Source organism: Larimichthys crocea, chromosome XXI, assembly GCF_000972845.2.
Source record: "Larimichthys crocea isolate SSNF chromosome XXI, L_crocea_2.0, whole genome shotgun sequence".
Lineage (NCBI taxonomy): Eukaryota > Metazoa > Chordata > Actinopteri > Sciaenidae > Larimichthys > Larimichthys crocea.
The window spans coordinates 11,764,179-11,792,128 of NC_040031.1; the positions used below are offsets into that span (position 1 = coordinate 11,764,179).

General features: G+C 41.5%; 2 protein-coding genes across 2 annotated transcripts in view; one reads left to right on the forward strand and one right to left on the reverse strand.

Moving 5' to 3' along the window:
- The first annotated feature begins 1,493 nt into the window (after nucleotides 1-1,493).
- On the forward strand, nucleotides 1,494-6,357 carry adck2 (aarF domain containing kinase 2). The gene is made up of 8 exons (XM_010747102.3): nucleotides 1,494-2,739; nucleotides 2,833-2,979; nucleotides 3,101-3,229; nucleotides 3,349-3,444; nucleotides 3,531-3,809; nucleotides 3,965-4,093; nucleotides 4,403-4,456; nucleotides 5,066-6,357. Exons 1-8 carry the CDS (start codon nucleotides 1,861-1,863, stop codon nucleotides 5,204-5,206), a joined length of 1,854 nt encoding a protein of 617 aa, XP_010745404.3. The 5' UTR covers nucleotides 1,494-1,860; the 3' UTR covers nucleotides 5,207-6,357.
- Nucleotides 6,112-27,950, reverse strand: part of srpk2 (SRSF protein kinase 2) — a 65,152-nt gene continuing 43,313 nt past the window's right edge. The window contains exons 4-17 of the mRNA XM_027273127.1: nucleotides 27,503-27,611; nucleotides 25,444-25,531; nucleotides 24,922-25,009; nucleotides 24,740-24,846; nucleotides 22,274-22,439; nucleotides 20,200-20,225; nucleotides 19,041-19,359; nucleotides 16,337-17,272; nucleotides 14,849-14,949; nucleotides 13,995-14,102; nucleotides 13,814-13,883; nucleotides 12,265-12,357; nucleotides 11,819-11,911; nucleotides 6,112-8,613 (exon numbers count right to left, since the gene is read on the reverse strand). Of these exons, the coding sequence (XP_027128928.1) occupies nucleotides 8,429-8,613; nucleotides 11,819-11,911; nucleotides 12,265-12,357; nucleotides 13,814-13,883; nucleotides 13,995-14,102; nucleotides 14,849-14,949; nucleotides 16,337-17,272; nucleotides 19,041-19,359; nucleotides 20,200-20,225; nucleotides 22,274-22,439; nucleotides 24,740-24,846; nucleotides 24,922-25,009; nucleotides 25,444-25,531; nucleotides 27,503-27,611 (2,489 nt within the window). The 3' untranslated portion in view covers nucleotides 6,112-8,428. The remainder of the gene's footprint in view (nucleotides 8,614-11,818; nucleotides 11,912-12,264; nucleotides 12,358-13,813; nucleotides 13,884-13,994; nucleotides 14,103-14,848; nucleotides 14,950-16,336; nucleotides 17,273-19,040; nucleotides 19,360-20,199; nucleotides 20,226-22,273; nucleotides 22,440-24,739; nucleotides 24,847-24,921; nucleotides 25,010-25,443; nucleotides 25,532-27,502; nucleotides 27,612-27,950) is intronic.

Consider the following 27,950-nt stretch of genomic DNA (forward strand, 5'->3'; position numbering starts at 1 on the left):
ACCAACACAGGAAAATAATACAGCGGCTCTTAAGTCAGCCCATAGGAACTTTGTTCAGGAAAACACAGAGTATCCTATCAGGAAGTACCTTTCAATGCCACTTACATTCATGCCCAGCTGATCCACAATCAGCAGCTAGAACACACTGTTATTGTATAGATACAAAAGGTTCTGCCTACATACATACTTAGTCTTTATCTATGATATTTCTGAGCAGTCTCCGTGCTGTTGTACCTGTTAAAGCTGAGGTGATTGGTCAAACAGGAAATTAAATAAGAAGATTAAATCAGCAAATCAGTGCACATCTTTAAAAAAAGCACTTAACTTCTAGTTTTATTTATTAGCATTATAAACTTCTGTGGTAGGCCCATTCAATTATAATGCATGTTGACAATTTTGACATGTCAAGGCTGCATTCCATTTAGATAGGCAAGGTCCTAGTAGTCCTAGTATGATACACCAGCTCACTGAAAAAGACCTCCTGACACACTTAATGGAACAAAGTCATTGTTAATGTGTTTTTTTTCCTGATATAATAGGTCAAAATCTCTACTCTTCTCACTTTTGCCTCCATCTTTAACCCCCCTCATTTGTTTCCTTGCTTCCTTCTCATAGGTGGAGAAAGGGAGGAAGAGAAACGGAACGAGCACACGGAATAAAGTGCGACACATCGCCATCTGTAGGGCAGCTGACGTCTCTCCACTTATTTAGAAATAGCATATATATGCAGGGGCGCCGTATAGGGGGGAAAAGTTAGGACAATTCCAAGGGCCCACGACTGACAGGGCCCCAAAAAATATTGTTGACAAATGTGCAGCTAAGTTCAAAAATCAGCTCATTGTTTTGAGAGGATGATGTTAATTTATTATGACTGAAAATGTAATATATCTTTTAAGTTTGTTTACTTTTCTTCTTTTTTTTTTAATCTTTCATTAATGTTAAGAGAATTTTCCATTTTGAAATTCTACAATAAAAGCACATTTTATGGTGGCTTTTAATCTTTAATCATCAAATAGTGAACTGCACTGCATACTGTACGCAGACTTGCATGCGTGTACAAATCACCAGCAGTAAATATTGTGCTAGTACTAGTACTGAACTACAGTTGCAAGCCTTTAATTAGAGTTATGTAAAGCTTTGGATGGGATGGTTAGGTCCTAGAGATGTGATGACAACAGCTGCGCAGAGAGGGCCCAATTTGATTTTTTATTCATTGGGCCAACTATATATATATGTATATATATATATATATATATATATCTATATTATAATATATCTATATATATATATATATATATCTATATATATATATATATATATAGCACAGCATGTCTTTTAGTTAGTTTTAGTAATTAGTAGTAATTAAATTGTAGTTTAACTGTTATTATTATTAACTAATATTACAACATTGAGTTAATTCAAACTCCACGAGCTCCGTCAGTTGGTTTATCTAAACACACGCGCTAATGTTTGTTTTTAATTAATAATTATCCGCGTTACTACCTGACCGCGCGCCTTTAAGGCGAAGCCACGTGACCTCGCCGGCGCCACGTCACGCGCGGAAATGGGCTCTTTGCAATGTTTGGATGGTTGTTATCAATGAAACTCATATTTATTGTTTTATTTTCAGCTGCTACGTTAACGCCAGCTGAACCTGACATGTCTCACCTGGCGACAGTGGGAGCGATGAAACCATAGCAACCGCCGCTGAGCGTACGATGTGAATTTGTTGTGAAACAGGTAAATAATAATATCCCTGCAGCTGCAGTTTGACGCAGCGTTGATCCATGGTGCTGCTCGCTTTTAAAGTCATATTTTATACATGATTTTACAAAAAGGGTGTTTGGTACAAGAGAGACCATGATGGTCTTTGGAGCAAGAGCAGTCCTCCTCAACCTGAGGTACACTCTCCACAAAGCAGGTTCTTCCACCAGGACCAGGCTCATCCAGACCTCCAGGACGTATTTAGTTAAAAGAGGGCAGATCCTAACCCAGATACCCAAGGTGACACTGCTATGTTTGGGTGCAGTCAGTGCATCGTCCTGTGCAGCCGGATGCCAGGAGGCGATCCTCCCATCCAAAACCGCTGACAGGAAATCTCTAGCCAAGGTCCAAGTGCACAAAGTTGTGTTTTTCCTCCGCCTGACCCTGCGAGCATTGGTTCTGCTCCTCAAGTTTGGCCCCCTTCTCCTCCTCTCCCCTTTGACTCTGGTGTCCGATCGCTTGGGGTCTTGCTGGCTGGAAGCTCTCCTGTGGGTGACTGAAACATCCGGTCCCACTTTCATCAAGTTGGGTCAGTGGGCCAGCACCAGGCGGGACGTCTTCTCTCAGGAGTTCTGTGAACGCTTCTCCAGGCTCCACGTAAGAGTACGCCCTCATTCCTGGACCCACACCAAGCAGTGTCTCCGGAGGGCTTTTGGGGACGGCTGGAGGAGGGTTTTAGAGTTTGAGAGCAAAGAGCCGGTGGGCTCGGGATGTGTGGCGCAAGTGTACAGAGGCTGGGCAAAGGTGGACCAGGTGGACGATCCGGTCTTTCGGTCGCTGATGGAGGAGATGGAGAAGGAAGACTTGCGGGAAGCCTGGGAGATCCCTGGTTTGAGAGGGGTGGTCAGCTCCGTGTGGCAGCTCTGGAGGGGGAGGAAGGAGGAGGAGGAGGCCTACGAGGAGAGGAGTCACCCAGTGGTGCAGCATGAAGAGGGTGGTGAAGAGAAGGGCCGTGTGATACCTGTGGCTATAAAGGTGGGTGTGTTCGTGTTGCAGCCTGGTTCATCACGTAGATTCTTTGTCAGTGTGTCATGCATTTGTCTATAAATACCTTGCGGTGTATTACAGGTGATCCATCCAGGCGTCAGGAGGCAGGTGGAAATGGACTTACTGTTGATGAAAGCAGGGAGTTGGCTCCTGCACTGCCTGCCCGGACTCAAGTGGCTCAGTCTGTGTGAGATAGTAGAGGAGTTTGAGAAGCTCATGACCAAACAGGTAGAAATAATTAGACTCACACACATTTAAAACAATTTTCAAAATGCCATGGAGTAAGATGAAAAGAAATAAGCTCGTACAAAAGAAGCTGGGAGAGTCTGACTGAGGTTTTTTATTTCAGATCGATCTCCGCTTTGAGGCCAAGAACATGGAGCGTTTCCGGGAGAATTTCCGCGACATGGATTACGTCAGGTTCCCAACTCCGTTACGACCGTTTGTCACCAGAAACATTTTAGTGGAAACTTTTGAAGTGAGTCCAGATGTATTTGAATATCTACAGAAAAACACTTGACAGCTCCAAATGTACAGTATATAACTACACTTCTATAACTATGGAATATTTTCTTCTTCTTCAACCTTTTCGTTCAGGAGAGCGAGCCCATATCCAACTACCTGAGCTCTGACATTCCTCAGGAGGTGAAGCAGAGAATAGCCAAGATTGGAGTAGACACCATGCTGAAGATGGTGAGATTCTGTGTTATTGGAAGTATGTGTAATTATATCAGATTATATTCATCTGTATGATCGTATGTTCACTTCATGTGTTCCAGGTTTTTGTGGACAACTTTGTCCATGCCGATCTCCATCCCGGGAACATTCTGGTCCAGTGCTGCGGGCCTCTTCCCGGTTCCAGTGACAGCGCCGGTATCTCAGGGGAGGCCCATGGTAAAACCACCCTCACTGACTTGTGGGACACGGTGGTGGTCAGCATCAGGCCAGAACCGTGTCCTCTCCAGTTGGTGCTGCTGGATGCCGGCATCGTAGCCCAGCTCAGCGACTACGATCTTGCCAACTTGAAGGCGGTCTTCACGGCTGTGGTGCTGCGTAAGGTAATGAAGGAAAGCATAGATGCATGAGGTTTCCATGCTGAGCTGTGGCAGTAGGATAGCCTGTACATCGTGTAGAGGACCGGGATTCAAATCATGTTTAATTAACATTCAGAGTTCTAATATTGGTAATAGCTTTTTAAATTTTCTTTCTTCAGGGCGAGCGGGTGGCAGAGCTGATCCTGCATCACGCTCGGTCCAACGAGTGCAAGGACGTGCCACAGTTTAAGAAGGAGATGTCTCAGCTGGTGGACCATTCCCTCAGCAACACCCTCTCCCTCGGAAAGGTACTTACAGAGATTTGTGCCTCCTAGTTGTGTTTCTGACGCCAGGCCAGCATAACGTTGGCTGCCATGATGGTCATGGTTATTATGTGACTATGTTCAGCTGTGGAGGATATTAGAAAAGAAATTGAATTTTGTCATCATGCTGTGATTAGAACAATAACACATCGTGATCTGTTTCCTGGTTCTGGCTTGTTTGTGTTGTTCCTCTGTTCAATATTAGGATATGATATTATCTTAATAGGATATTTTGATTGTCCCTGTGTAGAATGAAATCTTGTAACACCGATTTCCAATATGTCGTGTTTATAGATCCAAGTGGGTGACTTGCTCTCCAAAGTCTTTGGTCTCCTCATCAAACACAAGGTAGGTTACATTCATTTCATCTGAACACCACTCTTTGTGGCTCCCTGCTGTTGCTCGGGTAAATGAAGGAGTGTGAATTTTGCCTGCAGCATGTTTTAATTTTAAAACAACAATAGAAAAACTTAACTTTTAAAATGACATACAATACAAACTTAGGAGGAGACTTTTTGGAAGTATTTAAAATACTTCACTCACAGGTCGTTGGATCTGTACACAGGAAACGGTGTACTAAGTAATGGCGGTTAAAGGTGGTTAGTACACGTACTGTACGATGGCATCTTAAACTCTGAATCCTCAGGCTAAACTGACAATCATCGCCATGGAGGGAACAGGTGTTTTTGTGCTTTCTGATGAAGAGAGCACATTTGACAGCCCAGGCACGATACATCTGTACACGACAACAACAACAAAAGCATATTAAAAGACGACAAAAGCAACTGAAACATTGATAGCTTTTATACAAAAGAGGGCTGCTGAGTTATTAACCCTATAAACAGTCCTTGTTATGGCCTGAACTGAACTTGACAGTCTGAACCATCAACAGAATGAACATAAAGAGTTAGAAGGAGGGCTGTGACGTGACGTAGTTACTGATGCTTGTTTTTCCAGGTGAAGCTGGAGAGTAATTTCGCCTCCATCGTGTTTGCCATCATGGTCCTGGAAGGCCTGGGCAGGTCACTTGATCCAAACTTGGACATCCTGGAATCGGCCAAACCCCTGCTGCTAAAGAACTGTGCCTCACTGCTCTGACACACACACACACACACACACACACACACACACACAGCTCAAGCACAATGCATCACACACAGACAGGCACACACACATACACAGCTAATAAGACCCATATACTGCATACATAGAATACATCTATGGATACAGCACGTGTGTATCCTCATAATGCCATGATGACAGGATGCAAGATTCCACATGGAACACAAGTTAGATGTCTCATTTTAGCAGTGCCATAAATACCTCATTTTTACCCTTTTTAAATTTTATTTTTTACTGGTTGGCTGTGGTACAAATATTCCACCCACCAAAAACCCACTTCAAGGCACCTCTAACAGAGCCTAATGAACAAGAGAATCTGCATTTTACATGAGGTACCACTTGTTTATTGAGTGCTAATGGAGTCAGACACATCGGCAGACACACAGAGACCATTTGTAGTGATTTAAGATATAAAAGAAAATACTGCGAAAATCCCTCGTTGATATTTAAAAGCATTTTTTTTTTTACTATTTAATGACTGATATTGATCTCAGGATGTCTTTTATCACTCCATATTTTATTGCATCTTAGATAATGTTGTCTAATGGATCATATTTGCTTCGGTGTGAATCACAATGTACTGTAACATTTGTTCTTATGTACACTACATCGACAATGTGAAGCCATTATTGGCTTATTGTACTCACAGCTGACCCATGTCTTTTAACTTTCCATTACAATTGTGGCAACACGTGTATGAATTAAACATATCAATCAATAAAATAAAAAAAAAGGGAATCTATGCTAATTGTTCATCTTCTTTCCATTGTTGCCTCTAGTGACCAGTCGTGAGTTTTCTAACCCTTTTTTTTTTTTTAGTGAGGTCGACCGACGCAGCTTCGAAAGCAGACAATGCTACTACATCAAGGGCACGGGATCCATTAATTTTTACAATTTTATTAAATCTGTCAATGAAAAACACAGACAAGAGACGCGATTCTGTCAATGTCATCAGGAAGAACAGTCAGCATGGCTGAAAGAGTGAGATCAGGAGGTTTTGGTGCAAAAAAACTCATCACATACCCTTTATTGCAAAACTGTTGATTTTTTTTTTTTCTTTTATATCACCATCAAGAGCCCAGACAGAGCAGCACTGTTCAAGTAAGGAGGGAGGGGAGAGGTGACAAACTTGTAAAAAAAAAAAAAAAAAAAAAAGAAAAATCTTTCAATAATAATAATATTAATTAATAATAATAATGACAAAAGAAATAAAAACATCTCTAAAAGACAAACACAATCACCTCAGTATAAGACGAGATTCGGTCACGGTCACAACAACCAGAGAAAAGTTGTTTTCTTTTTTTTTTTTCCTCTTTTTTTTTTAATGAATTAAATAGTTTTTAAAAATATTTCACCATTTACTTATACTCATCTTTTTTCATTTATTGCGAAAAATAGGCAACTGGACTAATTGTGATGATGCAAGTTTTTTTGTTTTTTTTGTTGTGTGTGTGTGTGTGTGTGTCTGTCTGTCTGTGTTTGTGTGTGTGTGTGTGTGTGTGTGTGACAGAGAAATAGAGATTAAGTGGAGAGATATAGTGGAACGTCTTGGAGCGTTGGCACTGAGAGCAGCAGCAGTGTGTGGCAATGCAGTACTCTCGGCCACCAGGTGGCACAGTTCAGTCTGAACATTCCTCATCCAGGGGCCAGAGCTATGGCGGCCCACCTCCCTCCCCCGCTGTATCAGAGGAAGTCAAGTTATGCCAACGACAGCCTCTGATTTTTGGAATGATGCTTGTGTGTTGAAACTTTGTCCACGGTCGCGTATCTGCTTTGCAAGATCTCAGTTCTATGTACAAAGGTTTCAAATCCCTGAAGGACATCTACAAAGACAAGTGCAACCTCCATGTGACCATCCCCTAATCTGGAGAACCTCAGGGATCAAAGGGTTCCTCTATAAGGGAAAAAAAAAAAATAGGGGAATAGTACCAATCAGATCAGGTAAACTTGCCACAGCAGGACTCAACAGAATTGTTCTTGGGAATTAAAGTCAGGAATGATGGACCAAGACTTAGGAATGTCAAAAGCTGGGGAAGAAGAGGTGATAATGTAGTAACCTTCCACAAAAGGGGGGCACCAAAATATCCTAACATAATCTTTCTAACAGAATGTCCAAGAGAGGTGATGAAACAGGGGGGAAAACAGCCAAATGCACAAATAAAATAACGCATCCATCGTCCGTTCGTCATATCCGTTCATGCTGATCCATCAGTCCCTCCATGCATTTTAAAAATAGTTGTTTTTTTTTAAGACCAAGCAGTCCTCCTCTGTGTAAATTGATTGTATTTTTGTTTTGTTTTTTTTGCTCATCCAGCACTGTCTCTGTCAGAGTGGCAACTGTCAGTGTGGTGGCCCCTGGAGGACTGGCTGCCCTCCAGTTCTCTTTAAGTGGCCCCTGGCAGGAGCATGCAGCTCCAAATAGGACGTGGTGGGATTTGGGGAAGCAAACAGGTAAAAGGGTCTTTTTGGGATTGGATTCGTGGAAGAAATCAGGGTGTAAACGTTTAGTCTGATGTGGGTGTTTCTTCCGTAGCAGGGGTGAGGGAGGGAAGGTGGGGAAAGTGGGCTGGAAAGATAAGGAGTGGGGTCTTTTTAGGCTCATTTTCACCCACAGAAACACACACTTGTCTTGTCTTTGAGGCCCTGGCTATGTAAAGGTCATGGCAGATGGAGCTCTGGGCCGTCGGCGCTGCTATGGGGCTTCTGGGTGACTTTTCTTTCACGTCACTGAAGAGATCAGCAGCTGTCAGTGGCCCATGGCTGGATCCAGACAAGTTAAAACTGAGATTTAGGAGGAGGTAAGATGAAAGAGACTGGCTGACATTTTGATGGCAGGAGAGAATAAGAAAGCACGTCTCTTTCAGACAGCCTGACTTTTCCTGTTTACGGTGTGTGAGCAGCATCCATCTTCAAATGATCCGATTTCTTTTAGGGAGACGTTTTGGAAGACACAACCACTATGTCATGTTATCTCCATAATCTTGTCTTTACATTCCTTTTCGGAAAGGTGAGGGGCTTGTGTGGGACTTAAGCCTACTCAGATAAGCATGTAATGGATGTGTGGAACAGGGCAGGAAGGAATAAGGCTTTCTCATCTACTCCGACTCAGTTTGTCGCCGGCTTCTCTCCATGCTGCCACCAGGGGTTGATGTTTGAGGGGGGACAAGGGGAAGGAGGGTGTCTGCTCAGAGATTGTGGCTACGAGTTGATCCAGGGGTGGTTGAGGCATTCGCCGGCCGAGGCCCTCTTCTCGGGAACCATCTCCAGCATGGGCAGAAGAAAGTGGGTAAAGTGACCAGCGTCTTCGTGCGCCCAGCCGTACTTCTCCACCAACACGTCAAACAGGGACCACGGCTTCAGCTTGGTGATGTGTCGCAGCTCGCCTGCAGGGGATGATAGGAAGAAGAGTCAATGATCGGAGAGGAGTATGAAAGGACAGAAGACGGCAGCGTTTAAAGGGTTAGTTCATCCAAATGACAACATATGTTCTCGCTCAAAGGATATTGGCGATTCAGTTCTTCTCTTGTTTTCAACAAATCCCTCCAAAATAAAGACCAAAACCAAGTACAAGTACTGTCTATGTAGCCTGATACACACAAACTATTACAATCACATCCTGAACCACAACTGACTGTCATGTTCCATCATTATGATACACGGTTTGTATTTGTAACTGGTTTCAAAGATTTACTTCATCAATCGGAAGACATGAGCTTAGGGATGAGTCCCGCAGACGATGCATTATTGGTTTTGTTTTTTCATGGGATTTGTTAAAATAAGAAAATGATAGAATATAACCAGACTTCTCATTCTACTGTAGTGATATCTAGCTTTGCAGATAGTTTTACTAAATGCTTAATCCATCTCTCATTTTTTCCACCCAGTACAGTTAACGGCATTGAAAAATTACATCTTACATCTCTTTCCAGAAACAAAAGCATCTCTGTTATTCCAAATAATTCACACAGTGAGCATTATTCACAGGGACCATTTCGTTTATAGAAAGCAGTTCCAATGAAAACTGTTCACAGTGAAGTGGTCCAGAGTAGGGGCCCAAAAAAAATTTAATTCTGATATGAAATAATAACAGATTGTTGGACACAAATGCTTATTATTTAAAGCAGCTAATGTACTATGATGCAAAGGAGAGCCAAGTGTTAGGATTTATAAGGTGAATGCATCATTAACAGGACAATGAATACATTTTCATCACCTCTAAATGATTAATTAGCCAAACATTAGACATTTCTTTCACTTTTCTCTTTTAATCATGATAAAAAAATAGAAATTGTTTACGTGTTATTATTTCTGAACTGCTGTGCACATGCATGTTAGAGCAGCAGAAAGAACATGTTGTAAAACGAGACAGATTGAAGTCTTGAAGTCTGAGGAGTTGCTGGATTGATACCCAAATGTCTCAAAATGTACCAAAAACTATCTGCACGGCTAGGTTGCACTCGACTTTTTGCGGGGTTATTTGCGTGAACTGACCCATTATTCAGACGCCATAGTAGGCCATGACTCTACAGGCTCCAGCCCCAACGCTACAGCAGCTGATTTCACTGATTAGTTCACCTTCTCCGAATGCTAATCAGTGAGATGCTGCAGCGATGGAGTGGACACCAGTAGAGTCTTGGCTGAAAAAGCTCAAGAGCGGACAGCAGGAGGTGGATGGAAAGAGACAGAGGAGTGGCGATGAAATGGAAACAGACAAGGAGAGGAAGGTGTTCATTATTAAAGAGAGCGGGTGGGGGGATGATTGGCTGGGAGCACAAGATTGACGAAGAAGGAAAAAAGTATGAGAGAATAATTAATGATAGAAGCTATCGAGACCAAAGGTCCAGTTCAAACCAGTGCTGCCATGGTAACCTTTCCTTCCTATACACTGATTGGAGGACACAAGATGGGGGGAAAAGGAAACCATATTTTTAAGACATGGCTGTATGTTTATACTCTTTGGCTCGGGCATTCTTGTTAAAGTTGAGCGTCAGCGTGCATGAAGGAAAAAAAAAAAAAAAAAGGGCGGTCGATTTCACTGCACGGCCGAAAGGCAGCATGGCAGACAGAAGAAGCCCAGAGAGACAGAGCAACAAAGTCAGACCAGATTAACAGAGCGCCGGGAGATAAAAGGGAGAACATTGAGACATCAAGTGCAGGCTCAGACCTCGGATAGAGACAACATCAAAGGCAGAATATTCAGGTCTCATGACACATTATGAAGAATATATGAGCAGAAAGAGAAGGGGATCGAGAGGAAGAAAAAAGAGAATACATGAGAGAGTGCAAAGGTTATCAGCTGTACCAAACACAGATCTCTACACTTACCGGGCTCAGAGACGAGCAGAATCAGTTAAGTGTGTGACACACTTAAGACCTTAGATGCAGTAAAGTAAAGCCTTGCTGTTCTGCGTATAGGCTGGGAGTCAAATGTCGATCCTGCTTTCATCATATTATTGCCTAGACTAGACTATCTCTGTCTTTGAAGTGCGTTGTGTTAAAAGTTACTGATCCTACCTTTGATATACAGTCTATAGTGATTACTTCTAATAATTTCTGGTTTTTACAAAATTCAATCGACGATAAAAAATTATTATAAATATCTGACAATTGTTTTTGTCTCCTGCAAGCGGGTTTGCTGAAGCCTATATTAAAGGTCCAGTGTGTAACATTTAAGGGTATCTATTGGCAGAATCGGAATATAACATTTATAACTATGTTACCATTAGTGTATAATCACCTGAAAATACAGAATTTTATATTTACAAAGGGAGCGGGTCCTCCATGTTGAACCACTATGTTTCAACAGCAGCCCGGAAGGGACAAACTGGACAAACACTGTCTCTACGTAGGACCTTTTGAATTCTTCACACGTTTCACAGCCACTGTAGTTTCTCCTTCATGTTCGAACCAAGAGGAAGAAGTGACGGGCTTTAAATTGGCTGCAATCTCAAACTTCACCACTAGATGCAACAAAATTCTGCACACCGGACCTTTAATTGATTAATTTCACTTGTTTTGCCTTTAAATGAAGTTGGACTGGGCGATGAATCAATATCACAATATTAAGAATACTTTTCTGATCTAACAACTAGGCAGATTAAACAGGAATGTATTGTACCACTGTTATACTTGACCCCAGTGAAATGATTAGTAATTTTTTCATCATTTCAGTTTCCTCATGTTTTATAGTGCGCATGTTTTTGTGAATAATGAATCTTAATTTCTGCCAGAGTTTACAAAGTATGCTTTTATTTTATATTTCATTTTCATTAATGTATAATGATTTTATTCTTTCTTGTTTTGACTCTTGTTTGCAGTCATTCATTAAATAAACTAAAAAGTTTCTCTTACCAGAGACCAAAAAATAAAATATCTGGCCTGAAATACGATAGATAGTGAAAAACTATAAGGAATTATTGCCCAGCTCTATTATTAATTGGAAGAATTTTTAATTTTTAAACGACTTACCTTAAAGTATGTGGCTTAATTCAGACTAGTGTGGTAGTACTACAAACTTTACTACACATAATAATCCCTACAACAGGCCTACCCTCCACCTAACCAACCACTAACCACGGTGTCGTTTACCTTTCTTGGAGAAAAACTCTCGGCTGTACTTCCCGGCAGCGACCACTTTGCGTGGAACCTTCCCAAGGAGCTCCATGATCAGAGCGATGTGGTCTGCCCACCACCACATACATCACAGAGGGAACAGGCACGGTTCAGCATTACAGCATGCACACACACATCAACACGACTGGCTGCGTGGGACTGACGCACAATGCTGCCTTGGAGTACTGCATGGACACAGCGGCAGATGGACAGCTACTGCAGTAACACCTCGAAAGTGGTGAAGATTTTTCTCACTGTTTTCAGTCACATTTTTTTAATTCCAATTATTTCCCCAAATCAAACAACTTTTATATAAACTTGTTACGAGTTTATATGGCATTCCAGCTGTCTGCTATTGTCCATTTTTGTCTGTTTTAGACATCTTTGTGTCCCAGTCCCACCAGCTCTCTGGCCAGCGCTACCTCTTCGGTTGAAGAACTCCCGGGAATATTTTCCAGAGAGAGCAAAGTGCCTCGGAATACAGCCCAGCAGCTCTATGATGTGGGCTATGTGGTCTATGGAGGAGAGAGGGAGGGAAGGAGGGAGGGAGAAGAGGAGGGGGCCGGAAAAAGGAAGGACGCCAAAAAAAAAAAGAAGAGGAAAAGAAAAGAGAGAAAGGGTAAAGACAAGGAAGTGGGAGAATTAATTGAAAGAGGAGGACAAATGAAATGTAGGTAAATAGTAAAGAAGATGGATCGTGGGTAAGGAAATAGAAACAGGACAGGAAGTGACGGGAAGACAAGATCACAGAGGGGGTAAGGGAGGAATAAAAAGAGAGGGGGAAGGAAGGAAAAAAGAGACAGTCACAGACAGTAAAGGAGAAAAACCTGTGTTAGTGAGCTGTGCCTCCACAGCAGAGGTGATGGAAATGAAATGATCAGCCTTGGAGTAAAAGTGACATGCATTCAGATGAACTGAGCGAAAACAGAAGCTAGATTTTTACAATTTGGCCTCAGTAAGCGGGAGATCAAAGATGTCCCCGTGCAAATCAGGACGTCATGACAAAACTGACAAAACATGCAAAATGAGGTTAACTGTGTACCACGTGCAATGAGTGGGGGGACAAAAAAAACACAACGAGCTGGTAAGATCAGAGGAGATGAAGAGATCGAGGATTGGTGGTGGAGGATGAGTGCACAATATAGGGATCGTATTACTTGATAGAGTAAAGGTGACTCAGATATAGATACACACATACTCGCTAAAGTTGCGCTCGTGCTTTAGTTAGATGTTAAGCACCATCAAAAGGAGGAGAGTCGTGTGAACTCTCTGTGTATCTATAATGTTTGGACAATTATGCAGTGGGGTGAAGTGAAGATGAGTGGAGGCATAGCAGCAGAATTAAAAGGACAGGTTTTACAGTTGACAGTGGATAGGGGGATACGGGGAGAGGGATGGCTATAATTTAAACTAAGCTCACTTCAGGCCATTTAAAAAAAAATAAATCAAATACAGTTTTTGTCCATTGTTCAGATGCATTGTTAAAAAGCAGCAGTCCCACTTTTGAGAACAGATGCTGTAAAATAACCGATAACGCAAAAGTACTCATACCGAACAATCGGCTCAAATTAAATACAAAATCATCAAAAACTCACTGAGCTAAACCTTAAGAATATAACAAGCACCGGGCCCATTGGTGCAATCTTATTTAAATAGCAAAACTTGTGTTAAATGTCAAGAAAATACAGTAAACTGAGGTAAATGGCTGCATCGCTGTTGGCATCAATGCATCTGAACAATGGAGGTCAAACAGCAACACAGACACACATATTTACATGAAAACACATTAAATAGATGAATTAAAATAGTTCATAAAACAGTGAAGACACTTTGCTTTAGCATCTCTGTTACTAGTTCTTATTCATCTTCAAAGTCGACATCTTAAATACACTGCTAATGAAGCCTTCAGCTGCCGTGCAATATATTTAAATGTTTCTATATTTGGACGTCATATAGATTTTAAATACTCACCCTCATCACGGGAGTAGTCCTCTCCAGAGTGGGGCTCAAACAAATAATCTCCAGTAGCCAGCTCGAAAGCCTACAAGAGATCACACAGAGTACTTGTACTTGAGTCTGTGCCGAGTGTGTATGCGTGTATGATTTAAAGGGAAATGTATGTAATGTACTGTTTATATGTATGTTTTCTTACCATGCAGGCAGTACTCCAGATGTCTGCAGGGGTGCTGTAACCAGCTCCTATCAGGACTTCAATCGAACGGTACTGTCTTGTCTGGATGTCCTCTGTAAAGTGCTTGTGCTGTGGAGAGGAGAGGAGAGGAGAGGAGAGGAAAGGAAAGGAAAGGAAAGGAAATGAGAGGAAAGGAAAGGAAAGGAAAGGAAAGGAGAGGAAAGGAAATGAGAGGAAAGGAAAGGAGAGGAAAGGAAAGGAAAAGAAAGGAGAGGAAAGGAGAGGAGAGAAGAGGAAAGGAAAGGAGAGGAAAGGAAAGGAGAGGAAAGGAAAGGAAAGGAGAGGAGAGGAAAGGAAAGAAAAGGAGAGGAAAGGAAAGAAAAGGAAAGGAGAGGAGAGGAGAGGAAAGGAAAGGAGAGGAAAGGAAAGAAAAGGAAAGGAGAGGAGAGGAGAGGAGAGGAGAGGAGAGGAAAGGAAAGGAAAGGAAAGGAGAGGAGAGGAGAGGAGAGGAGAGGAGAGGAAAGGAAAGGAAAGGAAAGGAAAGGAAAGGAAAGGAAAGGAAAGGAAAGGAGAGAAGAGAAGAGGAGAGGTGTAATTAACATTTTTCTTGGATATCTTGACACATAAATGTGATTAGATGATAAAGATGTATCCATCTTTTCCTAGGTATTTGTTAGACGCAGATCTGTTGTTGGTCAGTGTGTTAATAATGACAAAGGAAGCTGTGAATTCCAGTCAGCAGGCACTATTTGAATTTATTGGTCAATAACTCTCTAGCAAAACCTTACATCACAAAGTACTCAAACCAAATGTGTCCCCTGTGCTGCTGCTTCTACAAATACGCTTCAAATCAAATCCAAGGTACTGTGTCTTACCACCCAGCAGGCGTTTCCGAGATCAGCGATTTTGACTCGAATAGACTCAGCGTTGCGTGGGTCTAGTGGGTTGATCAGGAGATCTGCAGCTCTGGCCCTGACTGCAGGAGGAGGACAAAGTGAATGAACAGGGTTAACACACACACACACACACACAGTAGAGAAAAGAGTTGACACAGCTTCAGCTTTTTTTAACAAGCAATCCAAAAAACAAAACAAAACAGAAAGTCAATCCTAACTTTGTCCCGATGACCTATTCAAAGCGTTATATCTAAGTGGAAAACTGTTTAAAATCCTTATTAGGATTAGGAGATGTGGTCCTAGAAGTCCGCAGGTGCTGGTGAGTCACTAATAATACCCAGAGGAGACATCTGGAGACTGATAATGAGCAACTGAATGATCGTAAGGGGCAGTTAAAATACATAAGACAGACAATCCAAACACAGTAGTGGTTATTCATGTCCTGTTGATGGAGCACTGCATTTATACCGTTACTGACCGCCTCACAACGCGCGCCAAAATGCACTAATTAACACACACACGGTAAAGCTGGCAGCCTACGACCTATGGACAGCTGCAGGGGTTCAACCAGAGCTACACACATACATAAAGAGATGTGAAGCAATCATAGTTAATGTAAGAGTTAAAGGAGTGATGCTGATGCCGAGCTACATTGACGAGCTTTAAAAGTGGACTGTATTGTCTCATGAACAGTCGGGAGCTGAGCAGCATTGCTTGGGGAGCGAAACTCCACTGCTGGTTCACTTTTATATAAAAAGGAGCAGCTAAAGGAGTATCACAGTTATGTGTTATGTAACGGAGGTCGGATACTTCACAGTAAACTTCAACTGAGAGTTATAAATATCTACATATTAAAACAAACATACAGATGAAAATCACCCCCCGAGCATCTTTTTCTGTATCATAAAGCTCTATTTCTTATACATTTAAACATTTATGCATACATACATGTGTGTGTCAGGTCAGTGTTGAGGAGCCTCTGCTCACTTACTAGACATTTACACAAGAGACAAGAAGTTAAAGTCCTAAAGTGACACCAAAGAGATCAGAAAAGTGCCCGATCTCTAACTGCTGAGGGACAGTTCATTTAATCGAGATTAAGCTGAGTCAACGGGGAAGTTTGGTGGCATTCTTGCCACTTTGGGGCTCACGGCACAAAATGTGTGTCTAGTCTGTTTGCTTAGATGGTTACGTTTTGTGAAAGAGGACACACCTTTCTATGTTTCAATGCAAAATCGATGTATGAAGGGTGAAAACTGAGAGTGAGGAGTTGAAGCGATATCTTCACAAATCTAACTCTGAACATTGCCTCCATTCATTTCAGTGGAGAGTAAAAGATCCTGAATGAATGTGGATTTAGATAATGTCCTTAGCACCCACATCACCTGTTACAGTCATGGAACACACAACATTATATACTGAATGAACACACTGTGAATCAGTGTAAATCCAGTAACCACTTCTTACCTTTGGGTGTATCTCCCGTGCTCGAGGACGACACAGTGCGACTGCGGTCAGCGGTGGGGCTGTTTGGGCCTGCTCCAATGTCTGCCGCCCCAACAGATACTGGGTTCCCTGGCTCAGGATCCAAGGGCAAGTCTGGGAAGATGGGTATAGTGGCCCGATGGCGGTCACTGGAGCCGTTGGTCAGCCCCGGCTCGGCGAGCTCACCGTTATACATCTCATACCCAGAGCTGAGGGAGTTGTCCCTGTCTGTGTAGCTGAGCTCAGACTCCACCAGGGGGCAGAGGAGAGGCTCGGGGGTGGGCGAGGGAGGCGGAGGAGTGCCGGGGTTTGGTTTCAGTCCCTCGGATCCCAACAAAACGTGACCGTTGGTTTTAGCCGAGTTGTTTCTGTTGTGGTGGACTTTGATGGAGGGGAAGGTGGCGTCGGAAAGGAGATCTGCGGTTGTGTCATCGTCCTCGTCTTCCTCTTCCTCCTCATCCTCCTCCTCATCCTCCTCCTCCTCGTCCTCATCCTCATCATCCTCCTCCTCCTGCGTCTTTGACTCCTCTTCCTCTACCACTGCCTCTTCCTCTGTTTTGCTCTCGTTCTTTGGCTCCTCTGTCTCATTCTCCTCTCTTTCAGTCTCTTTCTCCTCCTCCTCCTCTTCTTCCTCCACCACTACCTTTCCCTCCACTTCCTTTTCCTCTCTCTCATCCTCTGCTTCTTTCAATCCCCCCTCCTCCTCCTCCTCTTCCTCCTCCTCTTCCTCTTCCTCCCCCTCCTCCTCCTCCTCTACCGCTGCTTGTGTTGGATCTCCATTACCTTCTTCTTTGTTGGGGGGAATGGGCGTATTTTTTTCAGCGACAGGCGTGGGCTCCTCGTCGTCTTCCGCATCCTCATCGGGGTCGTCCTCGGTGATGTGGAGCTCCTCGCTCCGCTCCTGGGGAGGCGCTGCACCTAACATGGACAGAGGACACGGAGAACAGTTAAGAGAGGAAGTGGGTGTGATAGCGAAGAAGAAGATAGAATCAAAGACGAGTGTGGGCAAATGAGGAAAATGGCATGAAAAGAGAATTAAGATCAGAGAAGAAGGCAAAAAAGAGAATAGGAGAATGAAAGAGACCGAAGGTGGAGAGACAGAGGAAAAACTGCTTTTCTGTTTTTTTTCTGGATTTTTTTTCCGTTTTTTTTTTGTGAATCAGCCGAGCCTCCCATACACAGAGGCACTAGCGTGGGTTGACTACTTGGAGCCAATCCACCTCCTATTCATTCACAGACAGACACACAAACCTGCACACACAGAAATACCGTAAAAAAATTTTTTTTTAAAATACAGGACAACCTAAATACGTTGCTAATTTTTCCTTCACGGTGCATTTCACTTAAAGAAAGAACGGACTGTACACCACACTGTTTAAATTAATCATGAATGCCTGAGCGTCAACGTTAAATGAACTAAAAATAACAAACCGGTGACGTTAAATGCCTGAAAAGCCGAATAGGATTCAACAACATGACTTTTTTTAAAGCACCAAAACCAACATTTTTGGACAGAACCTTCCAACGCAGCATATTTTTTTTCTAGCCTAGATAATCACTGAATTTGTCTCGTTTTAAGTTCAGTTGAGCTCTGCTGAATAAATCAGAAAGGCATGCAAGGATAAGCTCAACGCATTTCGGTGACTAACACTGAACATAATAACTCCACAGGGTCAGATCTTTTTGTGCTCTGTCCACACGTCACAAAAAAAAAAAAATGAAAAAGTGGCGGACGTAAGGAAGTTGGAAACAGAGGAACATACTGTGTCCATTTCTCTCCAGAAACTGGAGGTATACGTGAGCTGTAAGCCCTTTTGATGACTATGTATACTATCTTCATTTTAATGTTTTGCTTTGATAATTTGCACAGGAATTGCACAATTCATATGCACTTAGCTGCTTCATATTTCTTATTTTAATTGAAATATTTTGTTTTTCTGAGGAGAAATTGGCCACTGTGGTGTGGGCACTACGTATCTTTAAAAAATGTTTTGGGCCCTTTATGCCTTTAATGATAGTACAGCTTAAGATAGACAGGAAGCAGAGAGAGGTGGAATGACACGCAGTAAATTAGCCGTCCGATGTGCGATTCGAACCCAGGCCAGCTGCAGCGAGGACTATAGCCTCCACACACGGGGCGGCCGCTTAACCCACTACGCCAATATCTTTATAGCCCTTTCATTATCTTTGTTTTAGTTTGACTAAAAGTTTGCTATTTTTCCATTTTCATAATAATTTTGTGTTATATGCACAAAGTAAATGAGGCCTGTTTGTCTCCTGCTGTGAAAATGGTGTCTGTTGGTTGTTGACTTTGCAACTCTGTAGCCTGACTGCAGTGAATTTATTAATTTGGATATAATCATTTGCATTTACTTTAGCTTATAATAAATTATTTAAAGTTTTTTTTAATTTATTTTAAGTGGAAATTTAGGTTTGCATCGAGCTCGGGCCCAAAACTGCTTCTATAGTTTGGGCTCACTTCACATTTTTTTAAGCCTGATCAAAGCCTTTATCCACTTGACTACCAGGACTGAAATATATATTCATCAATCATCAGATCACATGCATCATTCTGCATTTACAATATTAAGGCTAGACAGCATTTATTCATGATATCTGATTTAATAAAGTTATATCTGCTCAACCCTCATCGCAACCACAGAACTCAACCTGTAAAAAGACTCACATGTATGATTAGTCAACCTGATGGGCCTCTCCCTCTCTACTCCTTCATCCTCATCATCTTCTCCATCCTCTTCATCATCGTCATCCTCATCGCTCTCTCCCTCCGCCATGCTGGGGCCCAGATGCGGCGGCGGCTGCAGCGGTGAAGACGGGTTGTGTTCATGGTCCCCTTTCTCTCCACCTTCTTTGGCTCTCTCCTCTTTCTTCTCGGCCTCTCTCTCCAGGGCTTCGATCTCCAGCATTCGCCTCTCCAGCAGCTCCGCCTGCCGCTTTTGTTTCTTCTTCAGCTTCTTCTTCTTGTTCTTGGAGATCTTCCCCACCTGGGACAAAGAAAACAGCAAAGAAGAGAAAGAGAGAGGGTCAGAGGGGGAAGTAAAAACATGAATGAATAAGGAGGTATTCACGGAATAAAAAAAGTTTGGTTACTTATTTGAGTGGTGGGTTATGATTTAGAAGTAAAGTCGACTTACAGTGTATGAATATGTGCACATTTTAGTATGTCACTGCCTCAAAATATTGTTTTTTCATTTATAGGTTGAGATAAAATTCTTATAAAGCCCATTTTATCAGCTTCATGCACTGAACGCACAATTTTCTGCAAACTTTAGAACAATTTTGGTCTTGAAAACGATTTCTGCATATCTTTAGTTTGTGTTTGCTGGTTCAAAGTGAGTGAATCTCATTCTTTCGTGCACGGAAGGCATACTCGATAACACTGAAATTGTGCTGTCGGGGACTTTAAGGTAAAATAAACCATGTTACAAAGCAGAAAACTGGAGTTTACAGGACAGTTAGAGTGTGTTATTAAATCATTTATTGTTTATTGTATGTAAGAACATACATAAAACTAATTTCTAAGTTTACTGCAACTATTCTTGTCTTGTAAGTCTAAAAATTGCTGCAACATATGTTGTATTGTAGAGTGGTAGGAGCAGCTTAATAATGAGACATTTTGAGTATTGTCTACAAATACTGCAGTGCACTCCGTTCCCTCCTTTTGTCTCTAGCCATCATAAAGATCACAGCAAACAGTGTGACAATGCTTTACCTTGATTTTGACTTTGTGTGCGTGTGTGTGTGTGTGTGTGTGTGTGTGTGTGTGTTAATGTTTGTGTGTGTGTGCATTCCTCTCATTTCATACTCACATCTGTTGTACTCACCGGTTTGAGCTGGGGGGCTGTGCTAACTGACAGACAGAGAGAAAAACAACAACAATCAGAGGCTTCAAAGTGTCACCAACATCAATCCGCCACACAGCCCGAGTTCATGCTACGTTCAATATTGTCACGCGTCTGGAAAAAAAGAAAATCATTAGGTTTCGCTTTATAGACCCGATGCATGCACAATCTGTAGGTGAGAGTGAGAGAAGTGCAAACAAATGAAGAAAAAAGATCTTTCACACACTCCCACAGATTTATCCGTTTGTCCCAGATCCATAATATTAATGTGTTTGTTCTCCTCACGGCTGAGAATGTGGCTCCTATAGGACAATATGGTCTCACCTGAATCATCTGACACCAATCATAATTTGGATAATAAACCTGGAAAGAGTTACAGCAGAGTGATATATACATATTCTTAGGTATAAAGTATATTTTCCACACACAGTCTCTTTAATATGCACGCTCAATGACAAAAACATTTAGTTTTTTGTGTCGTGTACTGAAGGTTTTCTGGCTCAGCAGCTCTTTCTGTACAGCAGAAACATTCCTAAATAAACTTATTATACAACATAAACAGTCCAAACTATGTTGCCATTTTTGCCCCATGTAACTTAAACCCTGCATAAGAAAAAAAAAATCTGAAATAAAATAGATTTTGCTCACGTGTCTGTTAATACATGGCATTAAAATCTTTTATTTATTTCGTCTCTTCAGATTCTGTCACCACCACAGCTGATGGTTTTTGTGCCGACTTTAATTGTGTTGGAAATGTAAGCGGTGTAATTGGTTACCCTAAGGCTCCAAACGTCTCCTTTGGCTGATGCAAGCAATTGACAGCTCACGGAGGGTTTGGTGAGCGGGTCACCGAGAGGACAGAGTTCGTGTCGAGTTTCTCCAGACAGGTTTTTTTAAAGATTTTGTTCCAGTGAAACTTGGTGACAGGAGATAAAAAAAGCTTTAAAAAAAATGTCTCTGTGTAGGCAAGAAACTGAGGAGGCGCAAAAGGCTTCTCTGTGAATGCCTTTTCTTTACTGAGCACTTCAATATTAAACAATATCATTCAAGATGAAAACATTTAGAGCAGACAAACTAAACATCAAAAGTGAAATAAATGCTCATTTGCCAGCAAAGTTTGGAGGAAAAAATCCACCAATAACTTAAGAAACATCTCCATATTCTGGAAAATACCTTCACTGGCTTTCTTGCTGAGAGTTGGGTAAGAAGATCGACCACTATAAACTAGCCTGTCTCTGTCCGAAGGTAACAAAATCTGCCTGTCAGCTCTGAAGCAGTGGTTCCCAACCTAAGGTCTGGGTCCCCCTCAGGGGGGCGCCAAAGATCACAGGGGGGGTGCACAAGGCTTTCCCTGCTCTGAGGTTGTTAAAATTTAGATTTGCACATTATGTTAACTAAAGTCATAATAACACACTTAACAGATAATTTGCACAAAAGTCTGCATGGAAAACTATTTTCAGATACAGGTAGAAGATCACATATGTTATGTTACATCTTGTTAGATACAGGTAGAAGATCACATATGTTATGTTACATCTTGTTTGTTTAACCCATAAAAGTAACTGTAAAAAATGACAAATTTGGGGTTTTACATGGAGTTATGTGCTCGACTATTTCATGGCCAAGCAGAGTGAGTGGCTTCCTGGAGTCTAGTGATCAGCCAGGCTAGTTGGTAGTTGCCAAGATAACCAGCTGCATGCTGCAGAGACAGATATGAGCGCTGAAATACTTTGAAATGGGTTCAACCTCCCAGCGGTGAAGTGGTACATACAGAAATGGGGATAAACTGATTGATACAGGTGAAATTTCTCAACCTTATTTCAAACAGGTGAGTTTATCCCACTACAACCCTGATGCCTACATACCATATACATATATAGTGACACATAAAAACTCTATGACACATTTATTTTGTTGTTTTTGGTACTGAATCTGTTTTATACACCTGCTGGTTTATCTGTTTTAATCTCGATTTAAAAGTTTAACCAACCACCATCTTTCCAAAATGTTGATTTCCTTTCAAATACACACTATGTGTGAGTGTTTCTGTGTCTACCTGCTGATCCAGACGGAGGAGGGGCTCCAGCTTTCTGCCACTCGGTGGCCTCCATGGCCATACGCCTAACAAAGGCATCATCCACACACATCAGGATGTTCTCTGGTTTGATGTCCGTGTGGATGATTTTACATTTAGTGTGGAGGTAGTCCAAACCCTGCAGGACCTACAAACAGAGACAGATATTATTACGGAAAAACACGCTCACACTTCTTTTTTTGTTTAGGCGTGTATAACTTTTCATTTTTCATTTTCCTTCCGTGCCAAATTAGCTGTTCTTCTCATGCTTCTCATTCTCTGAGGGCGGAGAGGAGACGTTTTTTGTTTCGCTGTCTTTCTCTCTCAGTTGTTTTTTTGGGGGTTTTTTTGTCCAGAGGCTTCGAGGCTGAAGCGGGGAAACAGTCTCATTTAATTGCTACCCATCCTCAGCCTTGGCCTTCGAGTGGTGGGAGACTGGCAGCGGCTGAAATGACTCAACAACTTCACATGCTCATCAGGTGGCTGTGGGGAAAATGCCTGGAAGTCCTGCGTCTTAGGATGGCAGCGGTACTGAAGTGTGAAGTGCACAATAACATGCACTGTATTAGCGGGCCTCAGTAATGGGGCTGAATTTTGCTCTCTGAGTCTGTCTCTTGCTCTTCATGTATAATATTTCTTATTTCACTTTTACAGTCTTGCATGTGGACATAGAAACTGAATAAGTCACGTCCTCAAGGACTTATAGCTGGAAATACTTTCATGATACACAAACCTACTTTTTGTCTAATTAGGCTGCTAAAGCGATGAAGTGCAACCGCTTCACAGAGTACGAATTCTGGCAGCTACATCGGTGTAGTTGAAATTTCTTCTAAAAACATACTCACGAAAGATCCATTTAACTATGGTGATATCAAATGACTTCTCAGGTGGCTTCCTGTGTTTTGAAATTGTTATTATTATATTATATTATGAAAGAGGCATCACAGTTCTCACTAAGACTATATGCATAAAAAAAATGTTGATATTCACAGAAAGCATTTCAAATTAAAATGTCATCAGAGTTAACATCTGTACTCGCAATGAATAAATCTGAGTGTAGATTTTGAAGGTCGTATCGTCGTGTTCAGATTTAAATTAATCCTAGATTCATTCTTCTACCAGTTTATCTTTGTTTGGTTAAATGTTTCTTTGCTTCTTTCGAAATTTTAATAAAAGAATACAAATAAATTTCAATAAAAGTGAACTGCCTTGAATTAATATGATTTGTCAGCGTACATGCATCATAATCGAATCATCATATGCTGTTTTTGGATCTTGTTTTTTTTATTTTCATTTTTCTTATTCAACAACACCAAAAACACAAATCCCCCCCAACTGTGCTGATCCTTTTCTGGTTACCAACATCTACTCCTGGGCTCCTTCATGTACAACTTTTACAGCTACCCTAACTATATTGATGAAGACATGATTTAAAAACAAAAATAGACACAAAAAATGATTTGAGGGAAAGTCAGTACGAGAAATAAATAAAACAAGCCCTGCATTAATGCAATATTCTGTTAACAAATACAAAGATTAAAGTAACAATCACAAAATAAAATAGACACAAAAACAAGAAGTAGTACATCTATATATTTTTACACAATCAACTGAAAACTTGCGTCTCTCCACTATATACGCCCTTTCAGGGGCCTCTTAAATAAATTAAGTATTTGCCCCATTTTGCTTCGTATAGATCCAGTCTACCCAGTTGTTTATATGACATTTTTTCGATTGCTGCCACTCGTGCCATCTCCCACTCTTGTAGAGAGGGTACCCCCTCCGTCTTACATCCCCTGACAAGTATTTGTCTACCAATCATAATAATGGTTTGGACAAAGCTTTTAATATGTTTATCATGTCCTGTCAAGACTGTATGATCACTCAAAACAAATAATCTAGGGCTAAATGGAATTTGCATCTCAGTAATCTCACATAGGTTATCATAAATATTGGTCCAGAAGTGTTGGACTTTGTGACATAACCATAACACATGAATTAAAGTACCTTCCTCAGACTTGCATACCAATTCTGATGTGGATAATAATCCTAATCTAAATAATCTGGAGGGAGTCCAATAAAAACGATGCATAATTTATGGATCTTGTTTTTAATGTGAGTTGCGTGTCAGATCACGTATATCCTTATATATATTATATATACCGTAGATAAATGGGTTTAAACATGCCAGTGTTAAATATAATCTTCAAATAAGGATGCAGCTCTGTTTAGGACAAACATACATCACCGTGTTTGACCTGTAATGCACTGAGGACAAACATACATCACCGTGTTTGACCTGTAATGCACTGACACAGTTTTGCAAATGGACTGCAGTGGTCAGAGGCATCATTTATCAAGATTTTGTAAAAATACAGTCAGCACTAAGTATGTGTATGTGTGTATGTGTGTGTGTGTGTGTGTGTGTGTGTGTGTGTGTGTCCTTACCTGTTTGATAATGCTCTTGACACATGGCAGCGGCAGACCTTGGTAGTTAGATTTAATAATCCACTTCAGCAGGTGGTGACCGAGCACCTCAAACACCATACAAACATCTGGGATTGAAAGTCAAGGACTGGCATTAACATATCTCTGTCACTCACACACACACACTCTTCTGATCGGGATACGTATGCCATTGACTCCAGAGATTTTGAAGTCATCTATCAGCTGAACCACCATGTCCTTGTTGGGGTCGCCGGGGTCGCTCTCTCTCACCTGGAGGACAAGATGACAATGATATGAAGCAAACGTGACAGGAAGAAAGGAACAAGCGACATCAAGGACCGACAATGACGCAGGATCGAAGAATATTGAAGGAAAAAGGAGAGGAAGAAAGAAGGAAAGAGGAAACGGGACGGCTGAAAGAGAATGAAAGAGGTAGAGGAAAAAGAAGAGTGGGAATGAGAAGGAAGATGACAAGACGAGAGATGGATGTGGGAGATGAAGATGTTGAAAAATTGATTCAAAGAGGACTGTCCTCTGCACTGAGCATGCAAGATAAATGGCCGAATATCTTTAGTGTTTCTTGTTAACAGAGGAACAGAGTGGAGGAGATGCAAGGTGTGAGGAGGTAGGAGAGAAGGAAGAAGAGGATATTAGGACAGAAAAAAGCTATAAACAAATAAAGATGATAAGAATAAGATTCTCACACATCGCAGCAGTTTGATCTCATCCAGGGCCGTCTCTGTGTAATGCTGGGCGCTCTTCACCACCTTCATCGCCACAAAGTTCTTCACTCTGTAATGACACACAGATAACATACGTTCGACTCTGGGTTGCTGAATCCAGTAATGCTCATTTTATAATGTCAAAAAAATATTCTAAAATGTCCCCCATTGTGTCTTTATTACACCTTTCTTCAAGCTGTCATTCATACTGCCTACGCTGACAGCGGAAATGCAAATTTGGCTACGTGGCAGTTCCTAACATAGAAATAGCACGGACACACTAACCTGCTGTATAACTCTTCTCCAGCACACTGTGCTGCATCCACCTAAAGTTTTCAGCTCAAAGATTGGTGTCTGAAAGATTCCTTTCCTCCTTACTCTATAGATCACTCTATAGATCTTTAAATGGTAAAGAAGACCATAAATACATTTAGCATTACAAGCTACTTTCAGGATATTCCTGTGAAAATACGATCATCTACTCGCCACTTTTCAGTACAATGCAACAAACTCTGTCTTCTTTCAACTTCTCAAAAACTCATTTTTCAAAACACAGTATACTCAGATCTCATCTCACACACTCATCCCTTAAATGCATTTCTAATTGCTCTAAAAAAAACCTTTTCTTTGAGAACAAATAACCCCATAAAAAATACTAAATCAGGGATGCATGAATACAAACTTTTCTGTTCCAAAACATAATAATCTCCATAATTTTCACTTTTCTTAAGGTAAGGTAAGGACGTAACATCACGTCACTTCTTAGATTATAAGGCGCCTTTCCATAACATTAATATTTACAGCACAACAGAAAACAACTAAGTGGTGACATTCAAATACCATCCTTATTTTTAGGTTTGTGAATTTTTAAATTATTCAGCGAGTCAGCGGTGAGTCAGCGGCGCGCATAACGACTCAATGAATGTACGTGATTAACACTTAAACACTGATTAGAATAATTAGAAATAATGGAGAAGCTATATTTGATGCAAAATGGTCAGATCTGGCTGAAATCCTGATTCAGTGCATCTGATCGATGCATCCCTGGTTGTGCATCGGTTCGTATCAACAACTTCTTCTTTAACTTAATTATCAAACATGTCTGGTTCCTGCTTTAAAAATGTGCTGCTTTTTACAAAGAGATATTTTTGTACTGTAGATGATTTGTATTTATTTGTAGATTTATGTGTTTATTGGTGGCTATTATCATTTTTCCTGCCATTTGGGGGCAATGGAAACAAGTTGTGAACAAGTTGATATGATGAACTTGATAGCAAACTGTTTCTAATTGATCCACAAAGCCAGATTATATTTCATTTGGAGTCATCTGGATGTAAGTCCAATATTTTTTTGCTCTGTTTTTGTCTCCACCAACTCCTGAGGGAAATATCTGTCTCTTAAGTTACTAGTATTTAGCAACTTAAGAGACAGACATTTCCCTCAGGAGTCTGGTCCCTAACTTTGTCTCTGCTGTTTAGTGCTGAGCAGATAGTGTGCAGTGTGTGACACACTGAATATAACCGCCGGCCCTTGACACCCTTGACATATTTGTCAGAGGATAGTGAGTGACTGTACAGTGCGCTCACCAGTTTAAGGGCCACCATTAGCGTAATTAACACCAGTGACATGAGTAAATGAGTTTGTGTATGTGAGTCAGTGAAAGGTGACACTGGGTTGACGATACTGTCATCCATCCACCCCGGTTGCCACGTGAACACAGAAACAACATTACAGTGTAAATGGATGGCGTCGGCGGCGGCGCAGGGTGGTGTTGGTTGCAACCGTTGTCGAGATGACGTGCCAGATCCTGTCAACAGGTGCATGTGTGGTGTATGTGTGTGTGTGTGTGTGGTTTAGGTAAAGTGTGTGTGTGTGGAGAGAGCAAGGTGAAGTGAAGGTCTGCAAGAAGAGCCTGTGTGTGTGTGTGGAGGGCTTTTTCTGGGTCATGACGTGTTTGTGGTGAACGTGTGTGTATCTGCATGAGCCTATACTGTACTACACTCTGTGTGTATTTGTGTTTGTGTATGTGTGTGTGACTCACTGTATGTCCCAGCATAGCCATACGGTGGAGAAATGGCCCCACCCCAACTTCCTGATCACATGGTACCTCCCGTTGAATAAATCCCCGATCTTCACCGGATGGTACCCTCCTGGGAGAGATGAAGGTTACAGGCGACGGTTAGTGATAACCAGGCAATGACATGAAATCCATTAGCGAGTAAGAAGTGCAGCAGAGAGGAAGGGAGGTCAAACAGATAGAAAATAAGACAAAAAATAAGGAGAAGGAGGAGGAGGAAAGTGCAGCACGAACATTTTCAGCGGCAGGTAGCGTCTGGTGAAGCTACAACGAAGCTGAACAAAAGGAAATAAATCAATTTAGCATCAGTTAAAAATCTGCTTCCAACACGTAAAGATGTGTCGCTCGTCTTTGTCTTCTGTGACAGATGTTTGTCAGACAATTTAGGAAGATTATGAGTTATTATAAAAGC

Excerpts from the sequence above, each read along its gene's own strand:
- adck2 (XM_010747102.3), top strand. The coding sequence starts at position 1,861 with ATGATGGTCTTTGGAGCAAGAGCAGTCCTCCTCAACCTGAGGTACACT. Across the intron at positions 2,740-2,832 it reads TGATACCTGTGGCTATAAAG|GTGATCCATCCAGGCGTCAG; the intron begins GTGGGTGTGTTC and ends GGTGTATTACAG. Across the intron at positions 4,094-4,402 it reads ACACCCTCTCCCTCGGAAAG|ATCCAAGTGGGTGACTTGCT; the intron begins GTACTTACAGAG and ends TCGTGTTTATAG.